Source organism: Salvelinus namaycush, chromosome 23 (assembly GCF_016432855.1).
Source record: "Salvelinus namaycush isolate Seneca chromosome 23, SaNama_1.0, whole genome shotgun sequence".
NCBI classification, from domain to species: Eukaryota; Metazoa; Chordata; class Actinopteri; order Salmoniformes; family Salmonidae; genus Salvelinus; species Salvelinus namaycush.
In genome coordinates, this window is record NC_052329.1 from 41,073,656 (window position 1) to 41,092,976 (window position 19,321).

The 19,321-nt window shown below is 41.0% G+C and overlaps 1 protein-coding gene across 1 annotated transcript in view; it reads right to left on the bottom strand.

Moving 5' to 3' along the window:
- Window positions 1-1,620: 1,620 nt before the first annotated feature.
- The window catches only part of LOC120018882 (myeloid leukemia factor 1-like), a 28,513-nt gene continuing 10,812 nt past the window's right edge, over window positions 1,621-19,321 (bottom strand). The window contains exons 3-8 of the mRNA XM_038962103.1: window positions 6,318-6,362; window positions 5,072-5,158; window positions 4,747-4,887; window positions 3,377-3,536; window positions 2,631-2,778; window positions 1,621-2,422 (exon numbers count right to left, since the gene is read on the bottom strand). Of these exons, the coding sequence (XP_038818031.1) occupies window positions 2,338-2,422; window positions 2,631-2,778; window positions 3,377-3,536; window positions 4,747-4,887; window positions 5,072-5,158; window positions 6,318-6,362 (666 nt within the window). The 3' untranslated portion in view covers window positions 1,621-2,337. The remainder of the gene's footprint in view (window positions 2,423-2,630; window positions 2,779-3,376; window positions 3,537-4,746; window positions 4,888-5,071; window positions 5,159-6,317; window positions 6,363-19,321) is intronic.

Consider the following 19,321-nt stretch of genomic DNA (forward strand, 5'->3'; position numbering starts at 1 on the left):
GTACCTAAGGTTTGATTATAAACGTTGTTTGACTTGTTTGGAAAAGTTTATTAGTAACGTTTGGGATTAATTTTGTATGCATTTTGATGGAGGGAAACTGGGTGGATTATTGACTGAAGTGCGCCAGCTAAACTGAGTTTTTATGGATATAAAGAAGGACATTACCTGTAAAGGCTGTCCTCCTCCTCTTCGGAAGAAGAGGACGAGTAGGGATTGGACCAAAGCGCAGCGGGATAATTTGACATAATGATTTATTGAAACAAACGACGAAACACGAAATAACACTTGATAATAAACAAAATAACAAACGAACGTAGACTGACCTAAAACATGTGAACTTACATATAACGAAGAACGCACGAACAGGTACAGACTACAAACAAACGATACAGTCCCGTGTGGTAACATATACGGACACAGGAGACAATCACCCACAACCAAACAGTGTGAACAGCCTACCTTTATATGGTTCTCAATCAGAGGAAACGTCAAACACCTGTCCCTGATTGAGAACCATATAAGGCTAATTACCACTAACCTAAACATAGAAACACAAAACATAGAATGCCCACCCCAACTCACGCCCTGACCAACTAAACACATACAAAATTAACAGAAAACAGGTCAGGAACGTGACATTATCGAACAAAAGGACCATTTGTGATGTAACTGGGACTTTTTGGAGTGCCAACAGAAGAAGATCATCAAAGGTAAGGCATTTATTATATCGCTATTTCGCACTTTCGTGTCGCACCTGCCTGGTTGAAATATGTTTTTCATGGTTTTGTATGCGTTGCGCTATCCTCAGATAATCGCATGGTGTGCTTTCGCCGTAAAGCCTTTTTGAAATCTAACACAGCGGCTGGATTAACAAGTTAAGCTTTATTTTGATGTATTACACTTGTGATTTTATGAAAGTTAAATATTTATAATTCTGTAGTTTGAATTTCGCGCTCTGCAATTTCACTGGATGTTGGCCAGGTGGGACGCTACCGTCCCACCTGCCAATAAGAAGCTAAAGGCAATGCTACCAAATACTAATTGAGTGAATGTAAACTTCTTACCCACTGGGAATGTGATAAAATAAATAAAAGCTGAAATAAATCATTCTCTCTACTATTATTCTGACATTTCACATTCTTAAAATAAAGTGGTGATCCTAACTGACCTAATACAGGGAATATTTACTAGGATTAAATGTCAGGAATTGTGAAAAACTGAGTTTAAATGTATTTGACTAAGGTGTATGCAAACTTCCGACTTCAACTGTATATTTCACACTTGATATAAATGCGACGAGACATAAATAAATACAAGTTCAACTAAATCAGCAGCACATGATGGGGCACATGACGCGAGAGAGCGCTGTTTTCATAACAGCTGTGTGCGACCGCTCAGACATCTCTGAGTCACTGACAGGTCTGTTCCAAAAATACCCTGCTAGATGTATTTGCCACAGCCACAGCCAGCAGCTCTCCCATACAGTATCAGACACTCTGAACAGTGATTAACACATTGCTTGATGACGAGTCAAATACATTTTGGTACCTTCAAAAAAAGGACATTTTGGAACCTTCAAAATACACACTCAGTTTAAGAATAGTCTATGCTACCATTCGCTTCTGATATGAAATATTTATTTTCAAATTGAGGATCTTATGAGGTCAATCGACAAGAATCCCATGATAAGAATATTTCAGAATTAACCGGACACTTTCATCCCAACCATAAATTCTGTGTTTTATGGGATAGATTAATAGCATGGTGAAAAACAAGAGAAACCCACATCAAATAACAATATAAAAAGGGTATTATCATTTTTTACAAAGATTACAGCAGGTGGCCATTACACAAAAAAGTACACCATTTTGATATCTAAGTGCACTTATGGACTTCAAACTGCATAAATATATATGTTTGTTTCCTTTTGATGCAATCTATACAATGTGAATATGACATTTCCAAAAGCAGGACAGTATTTCTGAGACGACATTGATCTGATGCCCAATGATAGACCTATATACTGTTTTATCTAATTGTGTATCATATATCACTTGCTAGTAGCTTATGGTGTCCCTGTCTTAATGCTACTTCCACAGGAGTCCTGAGCTTTTTGGAAGAAACTTGTGTGGATCTACTCTGACAAAATAAGTGCCTGACTTCATTAACAAGTGTTCTTTACTTGGTAGTGTGAAAATTAATGGGTAAAAAGCATATCAACAACTGGGTCATTCTGATTTTCTGTGAGACAAAATACCTGGAAACCAAGCTTATCTTGGAGAAAGGTTAAAGCATCAAAGAGTCGTTGCCTGACATAGCTTTATTCGCTAGACATTTCTACTGCTTCGTCATGCCTGAGCCTTTGACGTTGAGATCGTCGATGTGTATTTTCCTTCCTTCAGGTTTTGGGTTTCGTTTGTCCCTGAGGGGGAAAATTACAAAGCAGACATAAATCATTCATCCATCAACCTAAATTCAATAAACTTTTGATCAACCATAGTATAATACTTGACATTCCAATCATAACCTAAATTCAAAGTGATGTAGAATCCAGAAATGGTTAGTTTTGGTTTACGGCCACTCCTCCTTGAGCGGAACTATCATTATATGACCTATGACACATGACTGACCTTCGTCCCTGGTCGGGGCCGGTGGCGGCGGTGAGGGCTGCCCGGTGTACTGCCCTGGGCTTGGAGGCCTCCAGACGGGACATGGGGACAAATGGTCGAAATTTAGACACCTCTTGCTGCCACTCTTTGTCAAAGGACTGCGCCTCGGCTATGAGGGTAAAGGGCAGAGGTCAGGGATTAGGGGTTAGGAACAGTTTATGTATCACTTTGTGATGAACCTGGCGAGGAGCAGTTTCTTAGAACCTGAATACCTTATTTTTTCTGAGATAGGGACATAACTGTGGTCTATGGAATGTCTCAGGCTTCAAACCCCAAACAGAGCTGGGAGAGGAGAGTCCTCTGATATTAAATTCTATGTCTTTGTTTATGACTATTCATCGAACACGGATTATAGCCTACATGCCTTAAAAGAATGATCAAAGCATCATAAAAAACACTTAATACATTTTTGGTAAACACTTTACTTAAAGACTGCAAGTATAATAATGTGTTATTACTTGATATTAGCATTTATGCGCCTTTGTAATGTTTTATTATAATGCTTATAATATGTTATGTCTCTTTATTTTCAACTGAAGTAAGGATCATTATGAGATGATAATAAGACATAAGGGGGTAATACATTCTTACAAATCATTATAACCACATCATAATGCATATTATCTGCAGGGTTAAAGTAAAGTGTTACCCTTTAGTTTTGTTGGGGGGGGGATGCTGGCGGCTCCCTTACACTACAACTGACTTACATTCATCCAGATTCTGGAAGTCCTGGTTGAGCTCCCGTTCCCCTGTCTTCTTGTTGTGTTTTTTCTCCAGCACGTGTCCCCGGTCCTGGATATGGTGTCCAATGGACATCTTCTCCAGGCCGCTCTCTGAGTCCTTCAGGGACTGCCGAGTCTCCTTAATCTAGACACGGGGACAGCCAATCAGAATGAGTTACCCTAGAGGCAACGGCCAATAAGAACTGAGAATGCAAGCGTCGGAAACTCTTGCTGTGTCAGACAGTTGGCCAGATGTTATTTTAGTGTAAATGCTTAAAGAAAACTGAAACCAAAAGGCCTAACTCTATATGAACAGTTTATTTCCAAAACACATCAGAAATGATTGCTTATGTGTGCGTACAATGTGTGTGTACAATATTATACAGATTTTTAATTAATAGATTTTAGATCTCAATGACATTATGACACCTGCACTTTCCATGACATAGACTGACCAGGTGAAAGCTATGATCCCTTATTGATGTCATGTGTTAAATCCACTTCAATCATTGTAGATGAAGGGGAGGAGACAAGAAGAATGACTTTCAAGAATGACTCAAGCCTTGAGACAATTGAGACATGGATTGTCTATGTGTGCCATTCAGACAGTGAATGGGCAAGACAAAGGATTTAAGTGCCTTTGAATGGGGTATGGTAGTAGGTGCCAGGCGCACCAGTTTGAGTGTGTCAAGAACTGCAACGCTGCTGGGTTTTTCACGCTCAACAGTATTACATATTAGGAAGAGGTTCTTAATGGTTTTGTACACTCAGCTGGAACGGAATGTTCATATCCTGTATATATGACTGTGATATGTGGTTGTCTCACCGAACTATCTTAAGATGAATGCACTTACTTTTAAGTTGCTCTGGATAACAGCATCTGTTAAATGACTAAAATGTAAATGTTTTACATAAAGATCTCATATTACTATATTTAATCGTTTGTAAAAATATGAATGTCACAAATTTCAAAGGTGTACAGTTCTTTATAAAGAAAACACATTTGTTACATTTGACTGTGTAAAGCCTAGCAGTACTACTTATTTCACTGAGAGAAATATTTAGCAATTTGCAAAATAAATTCTCTGAAATGAAACCATCAAGTGCTAGATTTTAAACAAATACATGTCTGTTATTGAACAACCCCATGCCATGATTAGATAGTGAAAAAACACACAATTTACTGTACAGTGTACAGTGTTTTGGAATAAAACTCTTCATATAAGCTCTATATTGCTCTGAGCTCTTGCAGTTCTCGTGAACGACCTCTCCCTTAGTGTTCAGTGCAGTATCAGCTTGGAGAGACCTCCCCCAGCCTCTCAGCATTATCTCTGGCCATACTTGAGTGTACGTACCCCGCCGGGAGCGCGCCGTGTCTGGGAGGAGGCCTGAAACACTTTGGGGGGTTCGTCTCCAACCTTGGAGTAGGTCATCACTGAGGAGGAGCTGAATGAGTGGGCGGTGGTGTTGGCGTTCAAGTCTGTGGACAGGTTCTCCTGGAAAACAACACACACACACACACAGATTGACGTTGAGTATAAAGCCATGTAGAACACACATGCTAAAACAATGATGAACAAAGTCGGTCATAGAAATATAATTAATTAATACTATGCCCCTTCGAGTAATTATATTTGTATGGGCTGTGTGGGGTATTAGAAGAGACACAACGTGACTCACAAAGTTTCTGTGCATGTTCCCCATCCTGTTCCTCACGCCGAACATCATACTGTCCAACATACCGAAAGGGCTCCTCGACTCCATGTCCTGCAGAAAGAACAAGAACAATTGGCCATTCAGAACTAACTTTATGGTCCATACCATCATTACAACAGACATCCATATACTATACGAAACCTCCATCCACACTGTACCATCATAGGGGCAAAACTTCCATTTAAGTTGAATTTTCACATATTTTCCCATTGACATCAACGCATGACTGGGTGAAAGCTTGACTTAAGCTAAAGTAAAGATTCCCCCCATGCTGCACTAGCATATCAATCATATCATCATCTAGATTGTTGAAATCCATGGAGAAATGTAGGCTAACTGTATTGGAAATCTTTAAAAGTCCATTCTGCAGAGATATACTAAACTCAAAATTCTCCCTGTTTACTTCCTATTGACATGTTGTCACTTCAGTGGACAGATATGTTTAAGTAACATGCATTAGTTGGGCATTTGCAACCTTTGTGATGTGGAAAAAAACATCACAACAGCAAAAATCACACTGATACGTTAACATAGCTTTAGGCTGCGTCCTTAAGGGCACCCTATTCCCTTTATAGTGCAGAACTTTTTACCAGGCCCAATAGGGCTTTAACATCCTGTGCATGTCAATGTCTAAATAGCTCTTTGACTGTTTTACAAGACTCGACCGAACCACATGACCCTAGTCTCTCTTGTAGTGGAGTGTAAGTTCCAGTAACTAACCACAGGTCTCCTAGGACGGCTAGAGTGAGCTAGAGTGCTAGGCTGAGCCACCATGGGTACCATCCAGCCAGCAGAGTTGATCTGGCCCGCTGTGGGTGCCAGCTGGCTGGGGTAATATTCGACCCAACACCCTCGACGGGAGGGGTCAACCAGCTCGTAAAACAACCAGGCCACTGATACTGATCGCATGCAAACATACACACATGTAGCCTAGTAAGCCTACAAATACACCTGGTATGGGGTGAACACATGCATACTCTCACATCTAACCAATTTGACATGGCACTGTGAATGTGGCCTTTGTTCAGATTCACAATCAAACAGATATTATGGTATTACAATAAATTCAGCTAGTTTCAAACTGGCTGTGTGTGTGTGTCTATAAAGACATAGTGTAAGTGAGGGGGGTTAGTACGTGCCAATGGTTAGTTTGGGAATGAAACAAGGAATCGTGCTGCATCATAGCATTTGAGCAGTCTGCCCTACTAACCGTGCTATCAATACTGCCGAAAGGCGAAAGCGACTGGCTCATCCCCTGAAAAGCGGTACAATACAGAATGAACACACAAGCACACAAAGAAGCCTGAGAAAGCACAAAGCACCACTGAGGCAGGCAGGCTCATGAACACAAAATAGTGTCCGTCCTTACAAATGTATTCAGTTTGTTCTCAGTATGTAGTCTATGGTCTCTTTAGCTTTCTTCTCTTGTTATATTACACTGTGAATCTGAACCTGGGCCCTTCCCACATTTCCACAGGGCCTTGAACCTGCTGAATGTACAAATTAGGAGAAAGACTCTTTCAGTCCTAGCCGCTGCTCCCTTGACTCTCTACCCCAGGGTGTTTATAACCCCTGGTTGCCTGGGCAGGCATCCCAAACACCCCAACCCAGGCAAGGGGCACCGTATGTGGACACAGACACCAGAGAGAGGGGGAGAGGTTGGGCTAAAGGCTGGAGCTCAGCCTGGAGAGTGTTGAGAGAGCTCTGCTCTCTGTGTAATTGGGACCTGTTGCCATGGATTACAGGGGGTTTAACACTGAAAACAGATCCTCGTTCTGAGAAACCCTGCAAGGACCCAATGGGCGGGCGGGGGAAGAAGAGTCTGGGTCTATCTCGACTGCTCGCTCAGCTCTTTTCCAAAGGTCACGGTGATGTAAAACCCCTGCCCCTGACAGGCGTGTACGTAGCACGACGGGCAATTATATCTCTGAATGGCATCTATGAACAAATAAATATCCGTTACACTCCCGTGGCGGGCATATTTTTAGAAGGCCGCAGAGGTTGAGAGTGCAAAATGTAAGTCATGGACTCGGAGGGGCTTTAACACATTATTTTGGGGACGGCTGTGCTACTGCTCGATTATTTGAGCTTATGGTCCCTTTTTCCCCCTCCCTGCCTGTCATGGCATCGCATCTTACACTATTCCCCCCTCTCGCTGTTCAAAGGGAAGCTATGAGTCACACTGAGGCCAGGGCATAGGGCTTTTATTTCAGCTCTCAGGGATGGGAGGGATAAGCGAGCTGGGAAGGCATGGGTTCTAGGAACTGTTAGTGACCACTGGGGAGGCTAAAGATGCCACCCCCAAAAAATGTAAACTGGTCAGCAGATTAATGATACAGAGAGCAGGTCTAACTTTAGTGACAATGTGGCCATTTCCTTTTATAATCAAAACACAAAAATAAAGTGAATTTAGATGAAACAAACTCCTTTGAATTCAATGTATTTTATGAAAGGTGATATTAAGTAAGCAAATAGTTGAGTATGATGGAAGGGAAGGAAATGTGATGATCCAAACAGCCTTTGAGAGGGAAGACAGCACATATTCACAGGCTGCGGGGATCGAATGCTCAGCAAACCGCCAAGAGAAGCAGCAGCTTTCCTTCAACGATGCCGTGAATGTGTGTGTGGTCATGTGTGTGTGTGATGCTTGTGTGTTGCTTGTGTGTGTGTTTGCGTGCGTGAATGCATCCCTGCGTGTGCTGATGTCTCTGTGTGTGTGTGTGTGTGTGTGTGTGTGTGTGTGTGTGTGTGTGTGTGTGTGTGTGTGTGTGTGTGTGTGTGTGTGTGTGTGTGTGTGTGTGTGTGTGTGTGTGTGTGTGCTCGTGTATCTGATACAGGGGGCGGATTCTCTAAAGCATGCGTGATACTTGAGATCGGTAGGAGAGCCATAATATCTGTCATAGCTGATAAGCCTTCTGCAGTGGGTGCCAGAGCACACTTGCCAAGCAGATGGAAGCGCAACAGTAACTACACAAAACACAGCACCCACAACCATATCCACCCAGGGCCGGATTAAGGCAGGGTATTACCGGGGCTGAAGCCCCTGGGCCCAGGCCCATGGGGGCCCAAGAAGAAGCAAATGTTTTTTCAAAAAAATATTATATACACTACCGGTCAAAAGCTTGGGGTCACTTAGAAATGTCCTTGTTTTTGAAAGAAAAGCAACATTTTTGTCCATTAAAATAACAGAAATACAGTGTAGACATTGTTCATATTGTAAATTACTATTGTAGCTGGAAACGGCTGATTTTTAATAGAATATCTACATAGGCGTACAGAGGCCCATTATCAGCAACCATCACTCCTGTGTTCCAATGGCACGTTGTGTTAGCTAATCCAAGTTTATCATTTAAAAAGGTTAATTGGTCATTAGAAAACCCTTTTGCAATCATGTTAGCACAGCTGAAAACTGTTGTTCTGATTAAAGAAGCAATACAACGGGCCTTTAGACTAGTTGACTATCTGGAGCATCAGCATTTGTGGGTTCGATTACAGGCTCAAAATGGTCAGAAACAAATAACTTTCTTCTGAAACTCGTCAGTCTATTCTTGTTCTGAGAAATTAAGGCTATTCCTCCATGTAAGAAATTGCCAAGAAACTGAAGATCTCGTACAACGCTGTGTATTACTTCCTTCACAGAACAGCGGAAACTGGCTCTAACCAGAATAGAAAGAGGAGTGGGAGGCCCCGGTGCACAACTGAGCAAGAGGACAAGAACATTAGAGTGTCTAGTTTGAGAAACAGACGTCTCACAAGTCCTCAACTGGCAGCTTCATTAAATAGTACCCGCAAAACACCAGTCTCAACGTCAACAGTGAAGAGGCGACTCCGGGATGCTGGCCTTCTAGGCAGAGTTCCTCTGTCCAGTGTGTGTTCTTTTGCCCATCTTAACCTTTTCTTTTTATTGGCCAGTCTGAGATATGGCTTTTTCTTTGCAACTCTGCCTAGAAGGCCAGCATCCCGGAGTCGCCTCTTCACTGTTGACGTTGAGACTGGTGTTTTGCGGGTACTATTTAATGAAGCTGCCAGTTGAGGACTTGTGATCCTGGAATGCGTTGTGGAAGTAAGAAAAGACTAGTTCAACATCAGGGATTAATTCCATTCTATTTCATTCAATGCTAGATACATAATGTAAAAAACCTTGAATATCAAAATTGCTTAGGAATTTTACCATCTCTCACACAGGCAATAGTACAGTGATCACTTACGTCATTTGCAAAAATACCAGAAACATTAAAACGATGAGTATTGGATAAGATCAAATATATCAAAGAGGATTTCAGAGGATATTTTATATTCAACCTAGTTACACTGTTGACAATCTGAGTGAGATTATAGGTATTGCATAGAATTTAGAGTTGATCAGAGCTAGATGTTAGCCAGTCCTGATTCAGATCACCCATCAGGACAAACTCAGAAATGACATGCTGTGATAACAATTTGAAAATACAATCCAGGGAGCCAGCAGTAGCAGATGGAGGTCTATAACAACAAGATACAACAATATTTAAAGATGAGCCAAGGTTTAGATTCAAAGACAGATATTCAAATTGCTGAGGTTTAGTAACAGAAGTCAGAACGACCACCGAGAACTTGTCTTTTACGTATACAGCAACACCACCACCCTAAGATTTACCATCTGTATGAAAAACATTGTAACCATTTATGCCAATATTTTTTTCTGCAATAGATTTTTTGGAGCCAGGTTTCAGAAGGCATAAATAAACTGTGTTTCTGATCAATTTGATGTTATTTTAATGCTTTTCTTTCAAAAACAAGGACATTTCTAAGTTACCCCAAAAATTTGAACGGTAGTGTATATTATATATGTAATATATATATATATATATATATACACTGCTCAAAAAAATAAAGGGAACACTTAAACAACACAATGTAACTCCAAGTCAATCACACTTCTGTGAAATCAAACTGTCCACTTAGGAAGCAACACTGATTGACAATAAATTTCACATGCTGTTGTGCAAATGGAATAGACAAGAGGTGGAAATTATAGGCAATTAGCAAGACACCCCCAAATAAGGAGTGATTCTGCAGGTGGTGACCACAGACCACTTCTCAGTTCCTATGCTTCCTGGCTGATGTTTTGGTCACTTTTGAATGCTGGCGGTGCTCTCACTCTAGTGGTAGCATGAGACGGAGTCTACAACCCACACAAGTGGCTCAGGTAGTGCAGTTCATCCAGGATGGCATATCAATGCAAGCTGTGGCAAAAAGGTTTGCTGTGTCTGTCAGCGTAGTGTCCAGAGCATGGAGGCGCTACCAGGAGACAGGCCAGTACATCAGGAGACGTGGAGGAGGCCGTAGGAGGGCAACAACCCAGCAGCAGGACCGCTACCTCCGCCTTTGTGCAAGGAGGTGCACTGCCAGAGCCCTGCAAAATGACCTCCAGCAGGCCACAAATGTGAATCTCTTCAAATCTCTTTGTTTAACACTTTTTTGGTTACTACATGATTCCATATGTGTTATTTCATAGTTTGATGTCTTCACTATTATTCTACAATGTAGAAAATTGTAATATAAATAAAAACCCTTGAATGAATAGCTGTGTCCAAACTTTTGACTGATACTGTATATATATATTTTTACTGCAACTGCCAACCACAGGAGGACTTCGGAGCCCGCTCTCAATGAGTGTAGACAGCCTGCTGCTGCCGCTCTGCTCATCATCAGATGGGGGGAGTAGAGGAGGTAGGGGGCCCAAGTAGATAACTGGGGGGCCCTGCCTTGATTTGGTTAATGATTAATAAAAATAAACAGCATATTAAATAAATGTGACTGATCGATTGTGTGAGTCAGGGGCTGGACCAAGAGTAAAAATAAATTACAAAAAATAAATAACATTTAAAAAAATGTATATATAATAATTTTTATCAAACCACAGTAGCCCGCTCTCACACCAGAGAGCATAATTTAGCCACAGAGGATCAATAGTTAATAAACAAATAACTATGGATTAAGTTTTATCACAAGCGCATACAGGTATCTGCCAAAATAAAGGAAACACCAACATAAAGTGTCTTAAAAGGGTGTTGGGCCACAACGAGCTGCCAGAACAGCTCCAATGCGCCTTGGCATAGATTCTGTAAGTGGACCTAAAACGTGCCAGGAAAATGCACCCCGCACTATAACATATACTTTGTATCCCTCATTTACTCAACTGTTTCCTTTATTTTGGCAGTTACATGTATGCCAACAGTCAGGAAGACCACAGTTTGGGAAGCATGCGCGCCAAATATACAGCTTGTTATGTTGTGGCTATAGACATATCATCCATAAAAAGATTTTGTAACCTCTTACCCGGCAATTTGACTGTTAAACTCATCGGTACACTAGCAATGGATGCCAGTCGTATTTGAATGGGAATTGCCATTTATGGATTATTATTCTATGGTTGGTTGCGGCTGTCGCTTTGCCTTTTGCAGATTTTAAAATACAATCGGGGGAAAAACGTACAGTTTAGAAAGCAAATGCCTACTGCTGAAAAGAGAAGATTAATCTGTCTGTAGAATCAATAGAAGAAAAAAAACAGAAAAAAAACAAAGCCCTATGATTTCCTAATCCGGCTCTGCATCTACCAGTAGCTTTTCAAAGATCCCTACGACAGCCCACTGCTACAGAACTAGCCACCGCTGTGCACAGTGCACCACACACACACACACACTATCTTACTAATGACAGCTTTGACTGTGAGCTAGCTAGCTACAGTAGCGCTCTTTAAAGCTCTCTAAAACAGTGGTTGCGTCCCAAATAGCACCCTATCCTAATCTAGTGCTTATGACCTATGTAGTGCACTACTTTAGGGAATAGCGTGCCATTGGGGAAGCACACTCAACGAGAGGCCACTTGGCGTGCTTGCCTCTGTGAGGAGAGAGAGAGAGAGAGGAGAGAAACAATATTAAGGAACAGGATCGCGAGCAGCGAGACAGAGCTGAGGCTGGCATCCGTTGAAAGTAATTACCAGGGATAAATATACTGGGCACACGGGGAGGGGTGCAGGATTAGCTAGGGACACGGGGACTAAGTTTAGCACCTCAGGTCTTCTAGAGCAGGGCAGCTGCCCGGTCATCATGAGACCTTCATACTGGGAGAGAGAAGGTGTCTTCAGGGGGAAATTGGAGCAAAGGCCCGTTAGACCGATCTGGGTCATGTCCATTAGGCACAAAACGGAAGAAAAGGGATTGAAAAAGGGAGAGACAACTTGGACTCATTTTTGGAATCTGTTGCAAAACATTTTAAAACAGTTTCATGTCCTAATGAATATGACCATTAGACTAGTAGTGGCCAATCCTCAAAAAGGGCTTGAGATTTTGAGCAGTGGCGGTCGGTGCCGTTTGAGGTTGCAAAGGGAGGTTATATTACTGGAAACTTTCTAAGTCTACCAATAAACTACCAGAATTTTGGTATCTTTCAAGGATTTTATGTAATATATCACAAGACATCTAGTGGCCCTTATGGGTACTTCAGATTTTAACAGGTGTCTGTAATTATCTCTGGCCCTCTCTCTGGATTTATCACATGTAAAACATAGATGATTTTCAAATAAGAAAGGGAATCACAAAGCTGTTAACATTATCCTTAATATGAACTATCAACTTAGTGAATACCATTGGTGTTTCATGAGGGTTTCAGTAAAATATCCTTTGTATTTGTTTTACACAGTTTATTTTATTTTACTATGTCAGCATGCATTCATTTTGTTGTCAATGCATTAAAATGGTGGCAGCAGTTGTGAAAAAAGTCAATATTGGAAGAGTTGCAGAGTTAATTGAAAATAATGCCATTGTTGATGAGATGCTTTTATCATTAATTAGGCTATTTTCTCTTGTACCATATGGTCTATCTACTAGAAACTCATGGACAATATGGCACAGATATAAAACATAAAAATAATATATTCATATATAGTATTCAAGTTATTCAAGTCTAAATTACCAACGTTATGATAGATTGCCATAGACCAAAATTACTGAAGATTCCGGTCGGTAACTTTGGTAAACTATGGGTAGCTTTGCAACCCTAGTGCCGTTTAAGATTAGGGAGGACACATTTTTCTTTATGAGCATTCTTTACGAGCATGGCCTTATTATGGCCTTATTATTCATATTCCATTCACCCAACTCAATGTAACATCGATAGGTTTAGGCTAGTAGCCCACTACATGATACTCGAATTTGCCCTACACCCATCATGAGGTTGCTACAACCTAGCCTAAAAATGTAAGTTTATAACGTAGGTGCACAGGCCGAGAGACAAATTTAAGTAAATCAAGGTGACAGACACATTCAATACCTCCTTACACACTCTTGCCTCCATCTAGCTGATCTGGGGTGTGTAATCATTAGTCCAAACAGTTGCACCTCCTGAGGTACTGACCTGTTGCACTCTTTATAACCACTGTGATTATTATTTGACACAGCTGGTCATCTATGAATGTTTGAACATCTTGAAGAACGATCTGGCCTTAATGACCATGTACTCTTATAATCTTCACCCGGCACAGCTGGAAGAGGACTGGCCACCCCTCAGAGCCTGGTTCCTCTCTAGGTTTCTTCCTAGATTCCAGCCTTTCTAAGGAGTTTTTCCTAGCCACCATGTGCTTCTACATCTGCATTGCTTGCTCTCTGGGGGTTTAGGCTGGGTTTCTGTATAAGCACTTTGTGACAACTGCTGATGTAAAAAGAGTTTTATAAATACAATTGATTGATTGATCCGTTTTGCAACTAAAACAGGAGTTCTATTAGACAATTTTAGGTAGGTCCCTCCCCGTTTCTTTCCGTTTGAGAAACGTTTTGCAACAGAATCGGCCCAATGAATACACCTCTGATTAACCGCACACACAGTTCACTTTCATAACAGCATCATCACTTTGCTCGTTCTATAATGTTTTCTCGCATTTACACGCTCTCCTCCTCTCACCTTTTCCCTTTCCCTTCGCTTGTGGACTCCAGTGCGCAACACAACAGCTGTCTGTGACAAGGCGCAAAAACCTCTCAAAGCCAAACCTTCATACTATAACCGCTAAACGCCACAAAGCCTACTTCGTTGTCACCATATTAATGTTATGGTCAACAAACTAGAACTAACACATTAGTAAACCCCTAATCCAATCCATATGTACAATCAGGCAGTAGTGTACAGCAAGTTACAATTTAGCAGTTACAATAGCGGGCCCCGTTGGCAATACATCAATAAAACCGAAAGCTTAACTTGACTTGGAAGAGTTGCAGTGTTGGATAGCCTTAGCCAGCTAGCTAACATAAATTGCATTCCTCTCTGTTTTTGTTTGAGTTAGGCTGTTGAGTAGGCTAAGTAAGTGAAAGGTAAACTAAGAAGAAAAAAGTACAATGAAATATAGCTAGCACTCTCTCTCTGCTGGTTCTCTTCATTTTTTAAGAAGTTAATTTGTACAAAACTGTTCAACTATTGTCTTTCTCACTCTTTGAGTCAACTACTCACCACATTTTATGCACTACAGTGCTAGCTAGCTGTAATTTATGCTTTCATGACTAGATTCGTTCTCTGATCATTTGATTGGATGGACAACATGTCAGTTCATACTACAAGAGCTCTGATAGGTTGGAGGACAACCTCCGAAAGTCATCATAATTACTAAGTCTATGGAAGGGGGTGAGAACCATGAGCCTCCTAGGTTTTGTATTGAAGTCAATGTACCCAGAGGAGGAAAGAAAATAGCTGTGGCTTAAATAGAGATTTTTTTGTCACTGGCCTACACACAATAACCCATAATGTGAAAGTGGAATAATGTTTTTCAAAATAAGTTCAGGAGTAAACGTTTTCTTAACAAGTCACATAATAAGTTGCATGGACCCTGTGTTCAATAATAGTGTTTAACATGATTTTTCAATGACTGCCTCAAAGACCAGGAAGGTTTTCCAATGCCTTGCAAAGAAGTGCACCTATTGGTAGATGGGTAAAAATGTAAAAAGCCGACATTGAATATCCCTTTGAGCATGGCGAAGTTATTAATTACACTTTGGATGGTGTATCAAGACACCCAGTCACTACAAAGACACATGCGTCCTTCCTAACTCAGTTGCCAGAGAGGAAGGAAACCGCTCAGAGATTTTACCATGAGGCCAATGACTTTAAAACAGTTACATGGTTGAATGGCTGTGATAGGAGAAAACTGTTTTTCCAAAACATGCATTGTTTGCAACAAGGCACTAAAGTAATACTGCAAACAATGTGGCAAAGCAATTCACTTTTTGTCCTGAATAGAAAGTGTTAAGTTTGGGGCAAATCAAATACAACTCATTACTGAGTACCACTCTCCATATTTTCAAGCATGGTGGTGGCTGCATCATGTTATGAGTATGCTTGTAATCGTTAAGGACTGGTTTTTCAGGATAAAAACTAAACGGAATGGAGCTAAGCATAGGGAAAATCCTAGAGGGAAACCTGGTTCAGTCTGCTTTCCACCAGACATTGGGAGATGAATTCACCTTTCAGCAGGACAATAACCTAAAACACAAGGCCAAATTTACACTGGAGTTGCTTACCAAGAAGACAGTGAATGTTCCTAAGTGGCCGAGTTACAGTTTTGACTTAAATCTGCTTGGAAATCTATGGCATGACTTGAAAATGGTTATCTACCAATGATCAACAACCAATTTAACCTCTTTGGGGTAGGGGGCAGTATTTTCACGTCCGGATGAAAAGCATGCCCAGAGTAAACGGCCTGCTACAAAGCCAGAAAAGCTAGAATATGCATATTATTAGTAGATTTTGATAGAAAACATTCTGAAGTTTCTAAAACTGTTTGAATGATGTCTGTGAGTATAACAGAACTCATATGGCAGGCAAAAACCTGAGAAAAAATCCAATCAGGAAGTGGGAAATCTGAGGTTGGTCGATTTTCAACTCAGCTCCTATTGAAGATACAGTGGATATTGGTAATGTTGCACTTCCTAAGGCTTCCACTAGATGTCAACAGTCGTTAGAACCTTGTCTGATGCCTCTACTGTGAAGTGGGGCCGAAGGAGAGAGGAATGAGTAAGGTCTATCATGACCTGAACATGCCCTGACCATGCGCATTCACGTGAGAGCGAGCTCTGTTCCATCGCACCTCTGAAGACACAGGAATACTCCGGTTGGAACATTATTGAAAAATTATGTTAAAAACATCCTAAAGATTGATTCAATACTTCGTTTGTCATGTTTTTACGGACTATAATATAACTTTTTTAACTTTTCGTCCGTACTTTCCGCTGGACCTGCCAAACGTCGTGAGTTTGGAAAGTGTACTGAACGCTAGAACAACAAGGAGGAATTTGGACATAAATGATGGACATTATCGAACAAAACAAACATTTATTGTAGAACTGGGATTCCTGGGAGTGCATTCTGATGAAGATCATCAAAGGTAAGTTAATGTTTATAATGTTACTTCTGACTTCTGTTGACTGCATAATATGGCGGCTATATTTGTGTCTTGATTGGGCTCTGAGCGCCGACTCAGATTATTGCATGGGTTGCTTTTTCCATAAAGTTTTTTTGAAATCTGACACAGCGGTTGCATTAAGGAGAAGTGGATCTAAAATTCCATGCATAACAGTTGTATCTTTTAGCAATGTTTATTATGAGTATTCCTGTAAATTGATGTGGCTCTCTGCAAAATCAAAGGATGTTTTGTTTTGACTTCTGAACGTAAGGCGCCAATGTAAACTCAGATTTTTGGATATAAATATGAACTTTACCGAACAAAACATACATGTATTGTGTAACATGAAGTCCTATGAGTGTCATCTGATGAAGGTCATCAAAGGTTAGTGATCAACTTTATCTATATTTCTGCTTTTTGTGAATCCTCTCTTTGGCTGGAAAAATGGCTGTGTTATTCTGTGAATAGGCACTCACCTAACATAATCGTTTGGTTTGCTTTCGTCGTAAAGCCTTGTTGAAATCGGACACTGTGGCTGGATTTACAACAAGTGTATCTTTAAAATGGTGTAAAATACATGTATGTTTGAGGAATTTTAATTATGGGATTTCTGTTGTTTTGAATTTGGCGCCCTGCAGTTTCACTGGCTGTTGAAGAGGTGGGACGCTACCGTCTCACGTACCCTAGAGAGGTTAACAGAGCTTGAAGAATTTTGAACATAATAATGGTGAAATATTGTACAATCCAGCAGTGGCGTGTATTCATGGATACCAAGGGAAGCCAGGCTTCCCCCCAAAATTGACCAAGAAAATATACAGAAATATAAAATAATTTATCTTTCGTCTCTCTGTGTTTCATCATTTTCCTTCAATTCGCAAGAGGCTGAATGTATCTCACAAGTGAAAGCATCCGAGCGAGCGAAACAGCACTCCTCTGTCTCTCTACGTGTAGGCCATCTATCTGATGCTGTCTTGTCCAAACGAGTATGACATTGTTAGCTGCCCGTAGCATTGAAGGCAAAGGAAGCCAGAGAGCATTTGGCCTCCCTTGATAAAAAAAAGTATAAAAAATGTGCCAATCAGTGAGCTAAACTAAGCAAGCTCAACTGTGAATGGTCCTGGCGCACCAAAAAAAAGAGTCAAGGGAAGCCAGCTTGGATTTGGCGTAACTACTATCAAATCCCATTGAGAGCATACGTCATTAACATAACTTGAATTGTTGCATCTCGATGTGTTGTTGTCCTCCAGAGGCTAGCTAGCTAGCTAAAATGGTCCCTTTCCTAAATTAGTCATGGATGGAGATAGGGATTTGGACTTGTGGTTTTACTTAATTCTTCGTACTGGCCAATGATTATAACGGCAATTCTGATCCACCCATTAATTCATACATTGTGGTGACCCTGGTCTAAGAGTATGGAAGTTCAATATGTAGCTAGATGTAGAAGGCTAATTTTAACTAGCTAACATTGACCATGAATGGAAGTTAGGCTAGCGAGCAAGCATTTTAGCCAGGTAGCCTAGGACAACAAAAAATAAAAGTGTACTGGATAACAGAGTGATAGGCCGTTTCGTCAACATGAAAGAGAGGAGAATGCCATTGGCGTTTCTCTACAAACAGGGTGAGTCAACATGTTTTTCTACTTGCACGAATACGCACGCACACACACGCACACACGCATGCACACAGAAATCAGAATCATGCACAACCACATCATAACTAGCTTAAGTTGGACTAAATTGTTTTTGGTATCTTTTAGTTGTCACTGTATTAGACTAAGCAGAGGTGATTTGAAAATGTTAGTTGAAATGGTGCTGGAATAGTGGAGGCAGCTCCTGTATTCTTTGCGACTTGTGTTAACGCTCTGTGGTTCCAAATCAATTGTTGTTTAGTCGTCCGAAAATGTCCGAAACATTAACTTGCTTGACCGTGCTGTAGGTCATGTAACTGTCTGTTACTGTACACGCACTACGCTTTGTGAACTTCACTGGACAGAGGTTGCTATCCGGTTTTGTGATAAAACAAAGGTATGGTTGAATTTATTCTGCCACTGTGTTTTCTTATTGTCTCGGCCTTTAGGCCTATATATTACAGTCGCAAGCCATATGTATTAACAGGGTATAGAGCAAACAACACAATTATCACAACACAGGTTGCACTATGGTTTTTTTTTTGGGGGGGGGGGGGCAATTACGTTAGCTCCAACAACTTGACACTCATTGAGAAGAAATGCCATCAACTTAGTGGGCCTTTGCATTTCATAGGAATTGCAGCTCTCCAATGTCAATGCCATCCTGAAATGCCCAGTCTGCCCTGGAGTTTCCATGCATGTTCACATGGTGACATTATGGGGTATGGGGAGGATGTAACCACATATGATGGCAAGCTCATAAGGCAGGTGTTCACCACATTGAACCAACACAACCTGACACTCACTGACAAAAAATGCCATCAACTTACTGGGCTTTCACATATGATAGGATTTGCACCTCTTCAATGTCAATGCCATCCTGAATCTCTCAGAACTGTCCACGATAGCTCCACTCCACCATCAGTCCCCCCTCTGGCAGTTACTACAGACAGAGACACCATGGAATTGGACTGCCACATGTCAGTAGGCCATTCAACAGCCAAAATGCCACCTGAAAAGAGCTGGCGTGCAATGCCATCAATACACTACATTACCAAAAGTATGTGGACACCTGCTCGGCGAACATCTCATTCCAAAATCATGGGCATTAATATGGAGTTGGTCCCCCCTTTGCTGCTATAACAGCCATTTTTCTGGACAG